The sequence below is a fragment of the Anoplolepis gracilipes genome, chromosome 9 (genome assembly GCF_047496725.1).
Source record: "Anoplolepis gracilipes chromosome 9, ASM4749672v1, whole genome shotgun sequence".
Taxonomy (NCBI): Eukaryota; Metazoa; Arthropoda; class Insecta; order Hymenoptera; family Formicidae; genus Anoplolepis; species Anoplolepis gracilipes.
Genome location: NC_132978.1, coordinates 13,374,665 through 13,389,306, shown reverse-complemented (window position 1 = coordinate 13,389,306; position 14,642 = coordinate 13,374,665). Strand labels below are relative to the sequence as shown.

Sequence of the window (14,642 nt, the reverse complement as noted above, 5' to 3'; positions counted from 1 at the left end):
AAATGTCTCTTTTATTAAATATTTAATCTACGCAATCTCTCTTCAACAAATAAAACTGATATCACTATCTGGATGTATATAGATACTTTTATCAGAGATTATAGGTATTTAAATGTCAAATCTATTTATGTGTGTAATCTCTATAATTTTATAAAAACAAAATGTTCCTACAATTAGATTTTTTACAATTTATTTAAATAATAAAAGAACAATGACTCTCTGTGCGTATAATACACACAAAAAGATTTCAAAATCCCGAGAAAAATTCAGACTTGCAATTATATAAGTAAATAAAGCGAATATATATATATATATATATATATATATATATATATATATATATGGCATCAAGCGCGTATAGATCTCTATAGGAGCAGAGAAACGGACGAACAGACAGATAGATAGATCAGTAGCTAGATAGATAGACAGATGGAGAGAGAACAGCAGCAACAGCAGCAGCAACGAACCACTTCCTTCTTAACAGTTTAGCAGGATACGGCTCATTGGTCGCATACGGTGCTTGTACTCGTGATCCATCGTGCTATCAGCCGCGCTGTTCAACCGTGGGCACGCCTCATAGCCTTCTATAGGGTGTCTTATACATATGCCACGAATCGACAAAAAATTCGCACGCCGTTCTCGAATCTATTTTTAGAATTTTCTCTAGAGCAGACGTTTTAAATAATATTTAAAAGAAATAAAGTATGTGTTGCTGTTTCTTCACGCATAGTAATTGTATGAAAGTAAATTTTCTTTCGATAATAATGTCACAAAATTATCTCATTTTCATTAAACGTTTGCGAATTATTAATTTACGTTAATACTTGCGGATAAATAAATACGTTGCTTGTGCGTAGTATTTTTTTTTTTTTTTTTTTTTTTTCCCTTTATTTTCTGATATTTTTTTCTTAAATTATACGAGTATATTACAATATTTAGAAAGGCATCTAGCACTAATACGCGGTAAAATCGCGATACGCATGTTTGTTCTTAATCAGACAGACTTGTATATTTACATGAGAATATCGAGAAAAAGAGAGAGAGAGAGAGAGAGAGAGAGAGAGAGAGAGAGAGAGAGGTATGGCAAAAATGTTCCGTTATCTCTTTAAACCGATATCATTCACAACAAGCTCCGACTACGATATAAAAATGAACGTAATAGTAGAGACAATTCCGCCAGAAAGTCTGGTACATATATGCGTACGTAGTGTTGTATGTGTGTATAGAATATGTACATACATATGTGTATGTATGCATGTATTATATACATTTCGTCAGCGTCAGTCGTGGCTGGCATCTGGCATCACTCGCATGTCCGAAAGTATTTTTTTTTGCGTTGCCATATAAAGAAGAAGAAAAAAAAAAAAAAAAGAAGTCGAAGGAAAGGAGAAAGAGAGAGTATATGGTAAAAAGTCCCTGTGTCATCTTGGAGCTCGCAGAGGTAATACACCGTCCGAAACGGCCTTAAGCCTGTCCTTGCTCAGGTTATGAATGGGTTCTCCCCACCGTATCGTACCATCACGTGGCCCCCATGACGTCAGTTTTATCGCACGCACACGCGAGAGAACGCACGTACGATCGCCTGTCTTTCCCTGCCCCTCTTGCTCTTCAGTTTTGTCTCCCTCCTTCCCTCTCCACTTCCTCACGTGCATACAGAACACATTTCATGCGCTAAAGGGGGGTGGCAGAGAGGGAGAGAGAGAGAGAGAGAGAGAGAGAGAGAGAGAGAGAGAGAGAGAGAATCAAAGTATCACAGTGCGACCAGAGGCGGAGAGGGTTGGCGGGTTAAATTCGCGCAACACACATACGCGACAATGGTGTTTTCTCTCTCTCTCTTCTCTCTATCCATATATTTATCAGTTTATCTATCCATCTATCTATTTCTCTCTCTCTCTCTCTCTCTCTCTCTCTCTCTCTCTCTCTCTCTCTCTTTTTCTCTCGAAACGCCTCGCTTTCGCCGATATGGAGACTCGTGCTCGCGCGTTCGCGGACGTGTGTAGGCTGGAAAAAAGGAATACGTGATCACGCACAACGTACAGGAAACTGCCCACACTCGGTGTACAGGCACACCGTGGGTGGACGAATCGACGGATGAACGGACGGACAGACCGACCGACGGGCGGACGATTCAGAAATCGTAGCAGTTTTAGGACGGATGCCGACGAATAATAAATAACGGCTGCACGATTGACAAAATGACCAAATCAAAAAATCATTTTTTTATTTTCAATAATATATTTTTTAATCGATTTTATATTTCATTAACGTGTTGAGATGGAGAATCTTTATATAATAGCTTTGTAATCGTTGAAGTCAGATAATCTACGAAATAAAAAACGCACATTTTTTTTCGCGTTTCTTCATTATTAATTTCCCTCGAAAACATATTTTGCCAATGCATTTAGATAGATTTCTAGATGTCTCAATTAAAATTTATCGCTACTTTTTCGTATCTGTTGGAATATTGTTTGTCGCATATAGAATTTATATAGCAGGAATATTCTAGCAATAGCTGTAGAAAATTTAGGTCCCATTGCCATTGCAAATATTAATCACAAATATAATTGTCCTTGACAATTATAAGCCTTAAAGATAGGCATCGCAGAAAAATTTTCCATTTAATTGTAAGTTACACCAATAGTACAGATATAAATTCTGTGTCTGTCATTTAAATTGATCAAGTGCAAAATATATGCAGTATCACAGTATTTGCTAATAATTTGTCTGTTTCAGTTAATTTTTTAGCCTTAGAAAATTTTTGTTCAAGTTGCAAAATCATTTTTTTTTTTATTGTAGTTTCTACGTCAAATAATTGGAGTCGAATTTTTATTTATTTATTTATAAAAAAGTTTACAAATTTGCGAGTTATTCGATAGTATACATCTATTTTACAGATATAAAAGAATGTAAAATTTTCCTTTTGTTTTACATCAAATATGTAAATTAAAGATAATCTTTTTTTCTTTTTTTTTATATATCACATAAGTATGACTATGGCGATAGAATGAAATGCGACACAACTTTTGGATTCAATGACTAACAATAAGAATGTGAAGAATTTTCTCTCGATTAACCTTGAAAATGTTTGTCTTCAAGGGGCTGCTTTTTCATAAAACTAGTCCAAAGTGTGTTATTGTATCGTAAGACGTAAGGAACGTATGGGCGCGCGCCCTCATCGTTATTAAACGATGCAAATGCACAATAGCGCTGTTGAATCGACGATTCTTATCGGGTGCGTCTTCCTGTCCTCGTCCCGTTTAGACGAACGGGGAACGGGATCGGAATATGTAGCTTAATCGGGACGTTATGACTCTTCTTGGAACGTGCGTATGAGATTGGCGATTGCCTGTTTATAGACATAATACGCTCGCGAGACAGATGCGATTGCGCGCAGCCTGTAACAACAATCGAAAACAATCGGGTTGGTTGGAGCAAGCAGACTTGCGCGAGCCAAATACCATCGTTATGTAACAGGTGATGTTATTGACGCGATTATTGTATGTGGCAACACCGACTGTCATTGATATGGTTTCCGAAACTGCGTAATATCGTCGATGAATACGTCGATTAGATATACGCGTTCGACGCGCGCTGATAATAATATAATTAATAGCACCGAACAAAATGAAAGATTACGCGTTGATAAAAATGCTTATTAATATCAAGTAAAGGAGACCGATTGATGAACCGATATCAGTTGCAAACATCAACCGTACGTTATATATAGATACATATATGTACATGACGTGGTTGAAAGATTTTCTCTCTTATCGGTACGTCGATACCGTCGATATTAAAATGGAGTTGGTTTTTTGCGCGCCACCCTGTACATTTGTCTGGCGCGGTCGAGTTTATTCGGTGTGCGTCTTCTCTCGAAAGCTCTCGTCGGATAGTCGGAGGTCGGAGCAGAGAAGAGTGCGGAGTGCAGAGTGCGGAGAAGAGCGCGACGAGCCGTCACGAGCGGACGGAGGACGGAGGACGGAGGACGGAGTCCGCCTTTCTCGGCTCCGCTCCGTTTCAATGCGAGCACACAACAGGAAAAGATGGTTCGCTTCCTCGCATTGTTTCTGAACGCTCCGCACGACAGCAGTTTCTTTACACGCTAGTTATGCATTAAGAAGTAGGTTCCCTCGAAACGAGACTAATGCATTTTCATAATCGCGCCTATCGTTCGCGTCTAACAAATTACACAATCCGGTAATTAGGACTTCCGCTCCGCCTCGATTCCGCGACCAGGCGCACGCATTCTTCCTCTTCGTTCCCGTTCCTTCCTTTTACAAATTATCCCTTCGGAATCTGCTCATCTTTCCTCATCTTTCCTCATCTTCGTCGTTTATATCACGCGATGTCTGACAATGAGATTTCTCTACCAACTCGATAACTCGACTATAAAATACTTTGAAAAGTTCCTTTTCTTTTCTTCTTTTACTTTTCCGAGTATTAACGACGAGCAAAACGTATGACCAATGTCTTTATTGTTCCCTTAAACGAAAACTTATATACTTTCGTGGAATTTCAACTCGAGTTTCAAACGTTTTTCGCATGAGCGTTGAAATTCTTGTTACAGAATTCTTACACAATAGGAAAAACTCCCAACTTTTTTTTTACGACTTGTCGCCGCAGGGATTTTTCGAGCTATTCCGCATCTGAAATTTCGCAGCATCTGGCCGTTACAGAAATCTCTCGGGTCTCGGCCATCACCATCTACCTATCTACCTACCTACCTACCCATCTACCTATCTACCTACCTACCTACCCATCTACCCATCTACCCACCTACCTACCTACCTACCTAACCTACCTACCTACCTACTTACCTACCTACCTACCTACCTACCTACCTATCTACCTACCTACCTACCTACCTACCTACCTACCTACCTACCTACCTACCTACCTACCTACCTACCTACCTACCTACCTACCTACCTACCTACCTACCTACCTACCTACCTACCTACCTACCTACCTACCTACCTACCTACCTACCTACCTACCTACCTACCTACCTACCTACCTACCTACCTACCTACCTACCTACCTACCTCTTCTACCTGGGTCGCGTCGCGTCGCGTCGTCGATCGTTCGCGTCACGAGCGGGCGGAAACGCGCGGTATTCGCTCCTCTTTCGCGCCGCACCGCGCCGGTGCAGCAGGAAAAGATGGCTCGTTTCCTCGCATTGTTTCTAACCGCGGCGATATGCCGCGTCGTGGGACATGGGAGCGGATTCTTCGTGCACGCTTCGCCGCGCCATGTTTTTCACGAAACGATCGAGGAAAGTTGCACATTAACGCGTTAAACGCGAATCTCGATTAACTTCATCAGGCTTTATAACCCAAGATTATACGTACGAGCTGTCTTGACACACAACCCGGACGTTGCTTCAATCTCAGCTTCTTCCATCGTTATAGAAAGAGACGAGTTTTCTATAGTAATAAACTTAGGTGTATTCTCTATCGCGAGAAGAGTCATCATTTTTCAATTTGTTTTACTGTCTCTTCACTAACTAATTAACAATGAGAGAGATTAAGATTTTTATACATACTTTGAATTACTCGAAGAATAGATGATTTTGTCAATCATTTCTAAAGCTCAAGGGTTTGTGAAAAATATCTTTTTTTTTTTTTGTTTATTTATCGTTGAAAAATTATTAGCTGTCTTGAGATTTTAATATAGTTTGCTTGGAACATTTACTGATCTCGCATCTCTCGCGGTGATAACTTTGTGCGAAAAAAAAAAAAAAAAAAGAGGCGCATCACCGAATTTGCGAGAAGCGCAAAACGCAAAATACGCTTGTCCTTCGGTGACGCTAATCGTACGCGCGCGCGCGCGCGCGTGCACGGGCAGGATATGCAGGAGGAGCAGAATGGGAGGCGAGTTTAATAAATTAGCGTTTCCTTCTTCGGCGCAGCGTGCCGCAGTTACGACGAGAGGCTAAAGAGGATCCGTGCTCTGACGGCTGGTTTTAAATGCCGGAAGCACACCCCCTCGCCCCGGCCTCCCGACCGAACCCCACCTTCGTCCCTCTCGCCCTCTGTACCGCGCGCCGCGTCACTCTCCTCTCGCTCCGCTTCCTCACCGTCTTACTCTTCCTCCCAACTTCCTCCCGCTTGTACCAGCGGCGTTTCTTTCGCCGGCAACATCTGCCGTGTCCGCCTTTTTTCTCATCGTATTAGGTCCCTCTTCTTCTCTCGTTGCGTCTCTCCTTCTTTCTCCCGCGCTCAAATTTTTTTTTTTTTTTTTTTTTTTTTTCCACCACGGCACCTCTCTCGTCTTTTGCCCTCCTCCCTCTTTTCTTCTCTCTCTCTCTCTCTCTCTCTCTCTCTCTCTCTCTCTTTGAGAGCATCCGTTCTTCCAAAGGCAAGTATCGTCAATTTGCGACTTGCTACGAATTTTGATAGCGTACGGAGAAGGATGTCGGGACAAGTTCTCGTGTTGATAAACGACTATTGTTTCCGAAAAAATCCCCCCCTCATTTACTTTTCAATACACTGTAGAAATTGATCTAAATTATCATACGCGTTTTATAAGAAAAGAAAAAAAATTTGACTGAAAGATACGGTTATCGAATAACGTATATTACCGTGTTACAAATTATTTTAATTGATTATTATTATTTCTAAAATATTCAAATATTATATCGTTTTAACAAATTTGTATGCGCACGTTGCTTTATTTTATGCTTTGACATCTTATAAAACTACATACATCTCTGCAATGTGTAAAATAAATAAATCGATGCAAATTGACGATATATATATATATATATATATATATATATATATATATATATATATATATAATCTAGTGTCAGGATCGGAATGCGACGAGCACCGGAAGTTCTAAACACACTTATCAAGAGACACGGTAATGTCTCGCGCCGAGTCACGCGCAGCAATAGCAAGGCGGGATCGTATATCTATACGCCAGACGTCGAGTTGCGTGTGAGCACTTTAGATTATTGGATTTCAGTAATGGCTGGATTGATCAAGTTTTTAATAGGTACAAGCGATAAGCTTGTCCATTTTACATAACAAAAAGTACTATCTCTATTTTTGCTTTACGTGTTCTATGAAGAAAAATTTTTACAAGATCTCAAAATTTCCATATTTTCATACGCCCGAAACTTTTGGTACTATTTCGAGACTGAGACCTTCTGATCTTTCGAATCTCTTCAGAAAGACCGATAGATTTTTTTCAATTTCCCCTTTTTCTACAATGTATATCTAATAAGGACGATGCGCCTAAAATTATAAAAAAATATAATGTATAAAAATCTTGACGCTATATTATAGAATAATTGCCACATTTTAATTTGTATTTTAATTTTTTAATATAATATAGAAAGATATTGATAATTTTTAATTATTACTTAGAATATTATTCTTATGGCAGTGCTACGTTCCTTGTGTATTAAATTATATTTTTTATTTTTAATTATTTTAAGTGCATTATCTTTATTAATTATACATATTATACTTTGAAAAATTCTTTATTAGAAAATAGATTTTGTGAGTTTTAATGTTATTAAATATATGATATTAAAATACATGTATACAAATATTTATTTAATATGCACAATTATTGCAAGTATATTGTACTCTGTTGCATAAAATAATCTTAATATTGAAACAGGCTAATAAAAGAATATATAATTTTTTAGTGCGAATAATTTTTATTCTCAATCGATGTAATTTTTCTGATATCTCGAAAAGTCTTCAAGAACGTATCATCTTTCACTTATTATTTATCTATATCGGTTCGTTTGTCTGTACTTTTCATTTCTTTTCTTCCTGATCGCCTGTCTATCAATCGCCTGGTTAGGCTATACCGACTAAAAAAAATTGACTCATAAATAGGAGTTACCATTTGCACGGTCTGTATAACTGCGAGAATAATTATGGTTACAATTGCGGAGGATGCGGTTCGCGAGGGTGCGCGTAGAGGAAGCGAGAAAAACGAATGTTGTATTTCAAACGTGGGATCATAATAAACCTCTCTTTATAAACTTTAAAATATTAACAAGCTCACGAAAATTTATTATAACGCGTAAAAAAAAGGAAGGAAAGAAAATTATTTATAAAAGGAAAAAATTTATAAAAAATATACATCACAATTTCAAAATATAACAAGTTATATAAACTTTAATACATTTTATTTTATCAACGTGACTATTAATACACATCTTAGTATATAATGTTTTAGTATTATTTTAATGCTCAAAAGAAAAGCTTAATATATATAATGATCTTGTTTATGTACCGGAGATAGAGGGAGAGAGAAAGAGAGAGAGAGAGATACAAAGAGAATAAAAGGGACGATAAAAGTGAGATAAAAAGGTGGGAGTTATACTATACTTATAGTGTGTGTTTAAACTTAATCACACAGTTCTTAACGCGGCAATTAATTTCGTATATTATCATTTTATATACATTGGTCATATCAGCAGCTGATATATATCCGTTTCGCAACCGGAAAACAGACACACGAGTATAATTATAAGGAAGATGAAAAGATTCGCGTCGTATGGCGAATGATTAAGGCTGAGCCAAATATTTGCAATAAAAATAATCTGGAAATTATCGGAAATATACTTACAAATGTACATGTACTCTTAATTAATTTCTTTACGTTTATTCATCGAGATATATTGAAAGTGTTTATATGTATACGATTATGTTTATTTCCAACGTAGAAAGTATACATATGTATATGTATCTTGTTAAGATACTCTTTCTATCAAAGAGAAATGCGAGAAATATTTGTTGCTGAAATTATATCATAATATATTTATATATGTCGATATTATTATTCGCAGAATTATTTAATGTTAATTCTGCATTATTCGTCCTTTAAATAAAATTTGCGATTAAATGTATAATTTTTCAGATAGACTCTTACACACGCACGCGTATAAGGAAGGAAATAAAAATGTTTATTTTTATTACGTTTTTTTTTTTATTTTTTTCTTAATTGCGATAAATATATCTCTGTACTATGTAGTGGTATAAATATATACTTCTGTATCTTGTGATAAATATATCTCTACTTTCTAGCTATTTTGAATTCATGAATGTATACTTTTTAGAAATAAAGCAGAATTAAGTTTATATATACATAGTAAATATAATTTAAATGACAGAGACAGAATTACATATCTGTACTATTGGTGTAATTTAGACGGAAAATTTTTCTGCGACACCTATATTTAAGGCCTATTGTCGAGGAAAATTATATTTGTGATTAATATTTGGCAACGGGATCTAAATTTTCTAGTGGTATTGCTAGAATATCGCTGCTATAAATTCAAAAGTAGCGATAAATTTTAATTGAGACAACTAGAAATATCTATCTATATACATTAGCAAAATATATTTTTGAGTGTAAGAATGGAGAAATTTAGATACATGAAAGAAAAATCTCTCGAGAGACAGAGACAGAGACAGATTTTTCGATGGATTTTTGAATTCGAAGTGGAGCTTTTGATGTATCATGTATAATGTATAAAAAAAAAAAAAAAAAAAAAAAAAGTATACGACGCTCGTTAGACCGGTGGATTTTAATGGCGATTCTATCGCCGCTTCGCGGCGTTTCTCCGAGCGCGAAGCGGCTTTTCTCGGTAAAGCCGCGAAACGGCTTGTTTGCATCGAGTCGCCCGCGCCCGCGCCCGCGCCCGCGCCCGCGTCCGTTTATTTCGACGTGTTGCGTCGCGCATCTCGCGTGTCGTCCCGTCTCGCTGCACCGTACGGTCCGAATCCGGGCGACGTGCATGCGTCACTGGTTATTTTTGCCTAGACCCGCGGGGATGCGGGATCTGTGGTGGTTTCTCGGTGGCAATGATTCCACCGGGGAGATTCGGTCCCGGTAGCTAGCATAACGATATTCACTTACAAGCAAATAGACTGCAGGATCCTTTTTGCGCGAATGATGCCGAGTCGATGAAAAGTTACATTGTTTGCGTAACTGGTTCGGAAATCAAGAGACGACGCACGAGTGCAAAGTCGGAGCTGCGCGTCGTTAGATCGTTACAGCAATCCTTCCTTCCCCCCTTCCGTTACGTAACAATGTGCGAAATAACGTAACGCAAGAAACTATGTAATAATGTTGCCAAGATGACAGCCATTGCCCGCTGTCGAGCGAAATCGGAGCGACTTGCGTAATGACAAATCGCGTTCGCTTGCCCGCGACGCTGTGTTTCATCTTATTGCATTTAATAATCTCTCCTTCTCGCTAATGATATTTTTATCTTTATTCATAGTACTCTGGAATTCGTATCGGGCCGGTCGTCAAAAAAGATGTGATGAAAGCTTCCATCATGTTGGAACACGATAGCCAGTAAGTTTACTTGACATATATATTGGTTAATTTTTCTAGAATGTTAAATAAATAAATACTTTTTTTCGACATTTATTATAAAATTGAAAATTTCTGACTAGCCAATTGCAAGTTGCAAGTTTAATTAATAATTTGCCGTTACGTAATTTGTTCGCAGATACGCCACGATTCTCGCGTTTGACGTGAAAATCGAAAAAGATGCTCAGGAACTGGCAGACTCGCAAGGCGTGAAAATCTTCCAGGCGGATATTATTTATCACTTGTTTGATAAATTCACCAACTACAGGGAGGAACTGAAGCAACGTAAGCGGGACGAAAACAAGCACATTGCCGTGTTCCCGTGCAAGCTAAAGATTCTGCCACAGGTGCGTACGCGTTTGCTTTTTGGCAAAAGAGCGCGACAAGGGAAATTTACACCGGCGTGAAATTATCGTCGGCAATATCTCAAGTCGCAGCAAACTTTTTAACGGAGATCCGTATAATTTGTATTTCAGTACGTATTCAACTCGAGAGATCCGATCGTGATGGGCGTGATGGTCGAGGCTGGAATCGTCAAGGAAGGAACGCCACTTTGCGTCCCGAGCAAAGACGTGAGTTGACTTTATTTTCTTCTTTTTTTTTTTTCCCTCTCTATCTCTCGTAGTCTAATCACAACGTGCGTCTCTTCGTATTGTTTGCATTGTCATTAGAATATGAATATTGCCGGTTAATTTTCACATGTCACACACATAAACATCAATATACTTTGACGAGTCGTCAAATTTATACACGTAAGAGTGTGATACGTTTTTGATAGCTTGATATGATTTTTTTTTTTTATTATTATTAACGATATAGTATTTGGTATCGCAACACATATTTTTTAGTAAAAAAAAAATTACCTTAAAGCGATTTATTCCTTAAGAAAATAAAACTGCAAATACTTTTAGATTTTTTTTTGTCATCTTCTGTTTATTTTCGAAAATAAAAATACGTTGGCAAAGCATCTTTGCGTGCAAAGCCAGCGACTTGTGTAGAAACAATCTTGGATATACAACAGAGTGTCTACATGAAAAACCTGAAATTCTCAGAGATGTCTTTTGATCTCTTGATCTCTTGAAAAATCAGAGAAATGTCATGAAATTTTATTGGGACTCGGGGAATTTTTTCGAAAATTCTCTCTTTTTCATAATTTTACTCTTATATTATAAACAGTATCGGCCATGTGTGTAAAACTGAGAAAAAATACTATTATATTTTTTCGTCGCGGAGCAAAGAATACAGGGAAATTAACGTGCAACGCGAAGCGTATTATTACGAGAAAAAAAAACATTGCCGACGATTTCCGAAATTGGTCGACGTGTTTTTTGTTTTTTCTTTTTGTCGTTCTGCTCGTTCTGCAATCACTTATATTTTCTGAACAGAGTCTAGGTATGCGTGAAAATTGTTAGAATATTTGTTAAACAAATTAGATCGAGAAGCTGGTATATATTTTATTTATATATATATATATATATATATATATATATATATATATATATATTTTTATTATATGTATATTCAATATCTTAATATAATATTGAATACAAAATATATATATTGTTTATAATTTTTAACGATAAAGAAATAAAAATTGTATGCAAGTAAAAAATGTTTAGCCTATAAAAGATATTGTTTTATTTTTAACTACATTTATAAATCTAGCGCTTAAAAGTCAAGAGGCTCTATATCCATTTATATGAGAAAAAACACATTAGAAAACGTATGTAATAAAAAAAAATTTTTTTATAGAAAGTTGTATTAAAGAGTATCTTAAAAATATTCTCTTTACTTGGAACAAAACTACGTGGGAAATGAAGGAATTTTTAAGGAATTTTTTACAAGATTCAAGTAGATACCCTGGTACGATCACGGTGGAGAGATTAATGAACTTTACGTCGAAGGCCTGCGGCGAAAATTGAATTGGTGCACCTAGAAAGGATGAATGAGAATGAATGAAAGAGAGACAAAAACATAGGCGATATGACTGCGCGAACCTGCGGTCAATAAGGAGGAATCGGATCAGTGTTGGGGATCGGCTTGGACTGCGGAGGAGGTGCCGAGAGAGAACTATCGGCGTACGCGCGTAGGTAAACTCGTTTGGCGGAAATACGGCGATTCAGTTAGTCGATCGATCGGGCGGACATGTAAACTCGCTCCGGAGCATTCGCGGCCGGCATTCTTGCTCTCTCGCTCCCTCGAGACGTCGTCCTTCTTTATATTTAAGATTCTCTCTTTCCTCTCTTGGCGTTCCGTTCCGTTCCGTTCCGTGCCGTGCCGTGCCGTGCCGTGCCGTGCCGTGCCGTTCTTTCCCGTAGGAGGAAACCGGGGCCGGGTGGGTAGCCGCCGGCCTCTCTGGCCTCTCTGGCCTCTCTGGCCTCTCTGGCCTCTCTGGCCTCTCGGGCCTCGCCTTACGCGGTAGCGCGCGAAACGTTGCAGGTTGCCTAGCCTCGAATCTCTCGTAGGCGTTGGCGATGCCATTAGCGGCACGCAAATTCCCGACGGACAAAAATCCGAAATATATTCTCCCACTAACGTCGCGATGACGCACCCACGCGCTCTACGATCAATGATTTAACACGCGACTCGTCTCGACTTTGCTCGGCTTCGCGACCGTTTCTCAACCCTCTTGCCATGGATCTCTTCTCCTTTAGGTATTCTACTTTGTATAGGGAAAATGTAGGTATATATTGGTTTTTCAAAACGCACGTGCATATTACTCGACAAAAAGCAAGCATGTGAAAATCTCTTTTCGTGAGCACACGCGTTCTTTTCTTTACCTCTCTTTTTCTCTCCTTCTTGCTACGCGTTACAAACTTACTTACTTTGATTACGACATTTTTGAAACATTTCCAATGAATTTTGTATAATTATATTTATCATTCATATTATACATGTATACGTGCTTTCCCAATCTCTTTGTTAAAATGTCGAAAATATCTCTCCTCTCGTGAAAGTTGAACGTTACGTCGCGTCGCGTCGCGTCGCGTCGCGTCGCGTCGCAAGGTTTTACGACATGCAGTTGTGGATTCGTAGGAGTCGCGATCGCGCGTGAAATTGTGCGCGAAGGGAGACGACGGGCGATGGGCATTCCGAGTTCCGAGCCCTTGCGCATATAGAAAGCGGTTCCGACCACGTATCCCGGGCCCACGCGATACTCTCCGCGGGACATCGAGAGGGACTCCTCTCGGTTCGAAACTCTCACCCAGGCTCTTAACGAGATTTCTCAATATTTTCTGGCGGACGATACGCCTCGCGCCGATGTTCGCCAGGAATGAATTCACCACGAGTTTATGAGTTTTTTTGCGCAACGTGTTCACGCGAACGACGCGCCAATTCCGAATGGCGAAGATTTTTCCACGAGACTAACGAGCTTGTTTTATAAATGACTTTAAATTTTTTAAACTCGATACGAATTGGAGAATTTAATGAAGGGAAAGAACTCTGTTTATTTTCATTTATTTTCTGCGACTCAAGAGAGAAAAAAGGTTTCTTTGCTTTTTAAAGAAATTATATTGTAAATAATTTATAAATTTTAGTTATAGTAGCTATTTGTATAAAATGGAAAAAGTTCAGGTATTCTGCTACCTCCTTTAGTTTTTTTTCTTTAGAATACTACGAGGCTTTGAAACTTTAAGAAGCTTTAAGAATAATTTTCAAATCTTTTTTTAAAGTTCAAGAATTGACTGAAGTTTCTTCAATCTTTCACCTAAACCTAGAATTGCACATATTTAGTTGTTGTCGGCGGAGAGAAACGGGAAAAGAAAATACGTTTCGCAGACAAAACGGCTGCTCGGGAAAAGAAATCGAAATTTAGCGTGAAAGTTATTTCCGCCCAAATGTGACCTAACGATGACCCGATGATTATCCCGGGGGTCTATCGAGTCTCACGAAACTCGAGTTAACGCAGGTCAGTTTACGTCTGGGCTCTTGCTTTGTCGAACAATCGAAGACGACCGGATGTGCGTCGTTGTCGTATTCGTTGTCGCCGGCGATGAGGAAGGCGTCGATATCGCGCCGCGAAAGGAAGCGGCTTAATACGCGGGGCGGAAGAACGTGAGGTCGATACGTGAACTCGCAAGCATCGAGCGGATTTTCAGCTCGCGATGCATTATTTCATGAGAAGCGCTTGCGAAAAAGAGCCTACGTGTGTTCCAGAGCAGGCAAATTTCGCGCGACGATTGCATTATTTAAGACTCTTTGCCAATTTTTTTGCGTCATCAATTTTTTTTTAAATTATTATAAATATTAAAGCTGTATTATATTATACATGCAATTTAAATCAAGGA

The 14,642-nt window shown here is 38.4% G+C and overlaps 1 protein-coding gene and 1 long non-coding RNA gene across 2 annotated transcripts in view; one reads left to right on the top strand and one right to left on the bottom strand.

The window, feature by feature from the left end:
• Eif5b (eukaryotic translation initiation factor 5B) overlaps positions 1 to 14,642 on the top strand; it is a 38,566-nt gene that overhangs the window by 5,553 nt on the left and 18,371 nt on the right. The window contains exons 12-14 of the mRNA XM_072899774.1: positions 10,259 to 10,335; positions 10,493 to 10,700; positions 10,830 to 10,925. Of these exons, the coding sequence (XP_072755875.1) occupies positions 10,259 to 10,335; positions 10,493 to 10,700; positions 10,830 to 10,925 (381 nt within the window). The remainder of the gene's footprint in view (positions 1 to 10,258; positions 10,336 to 10,492; positions 10,701 to 10,829; positions 10,926 to 14,642) is intronic.
• Positions 1,901 to 10,061, bottom strand: LOC140669720 (uncharacterized). The gene is made up of 2 exons (XR_012047387.1): positions 9,892 to 10,061; positions 1,901 to 2,001 (listed from the first exon to the last, which is right to left on the bottom strand). It is a non-coding gene; the product is annotated as an uncharacterized lncRNA (long non-coding RNA).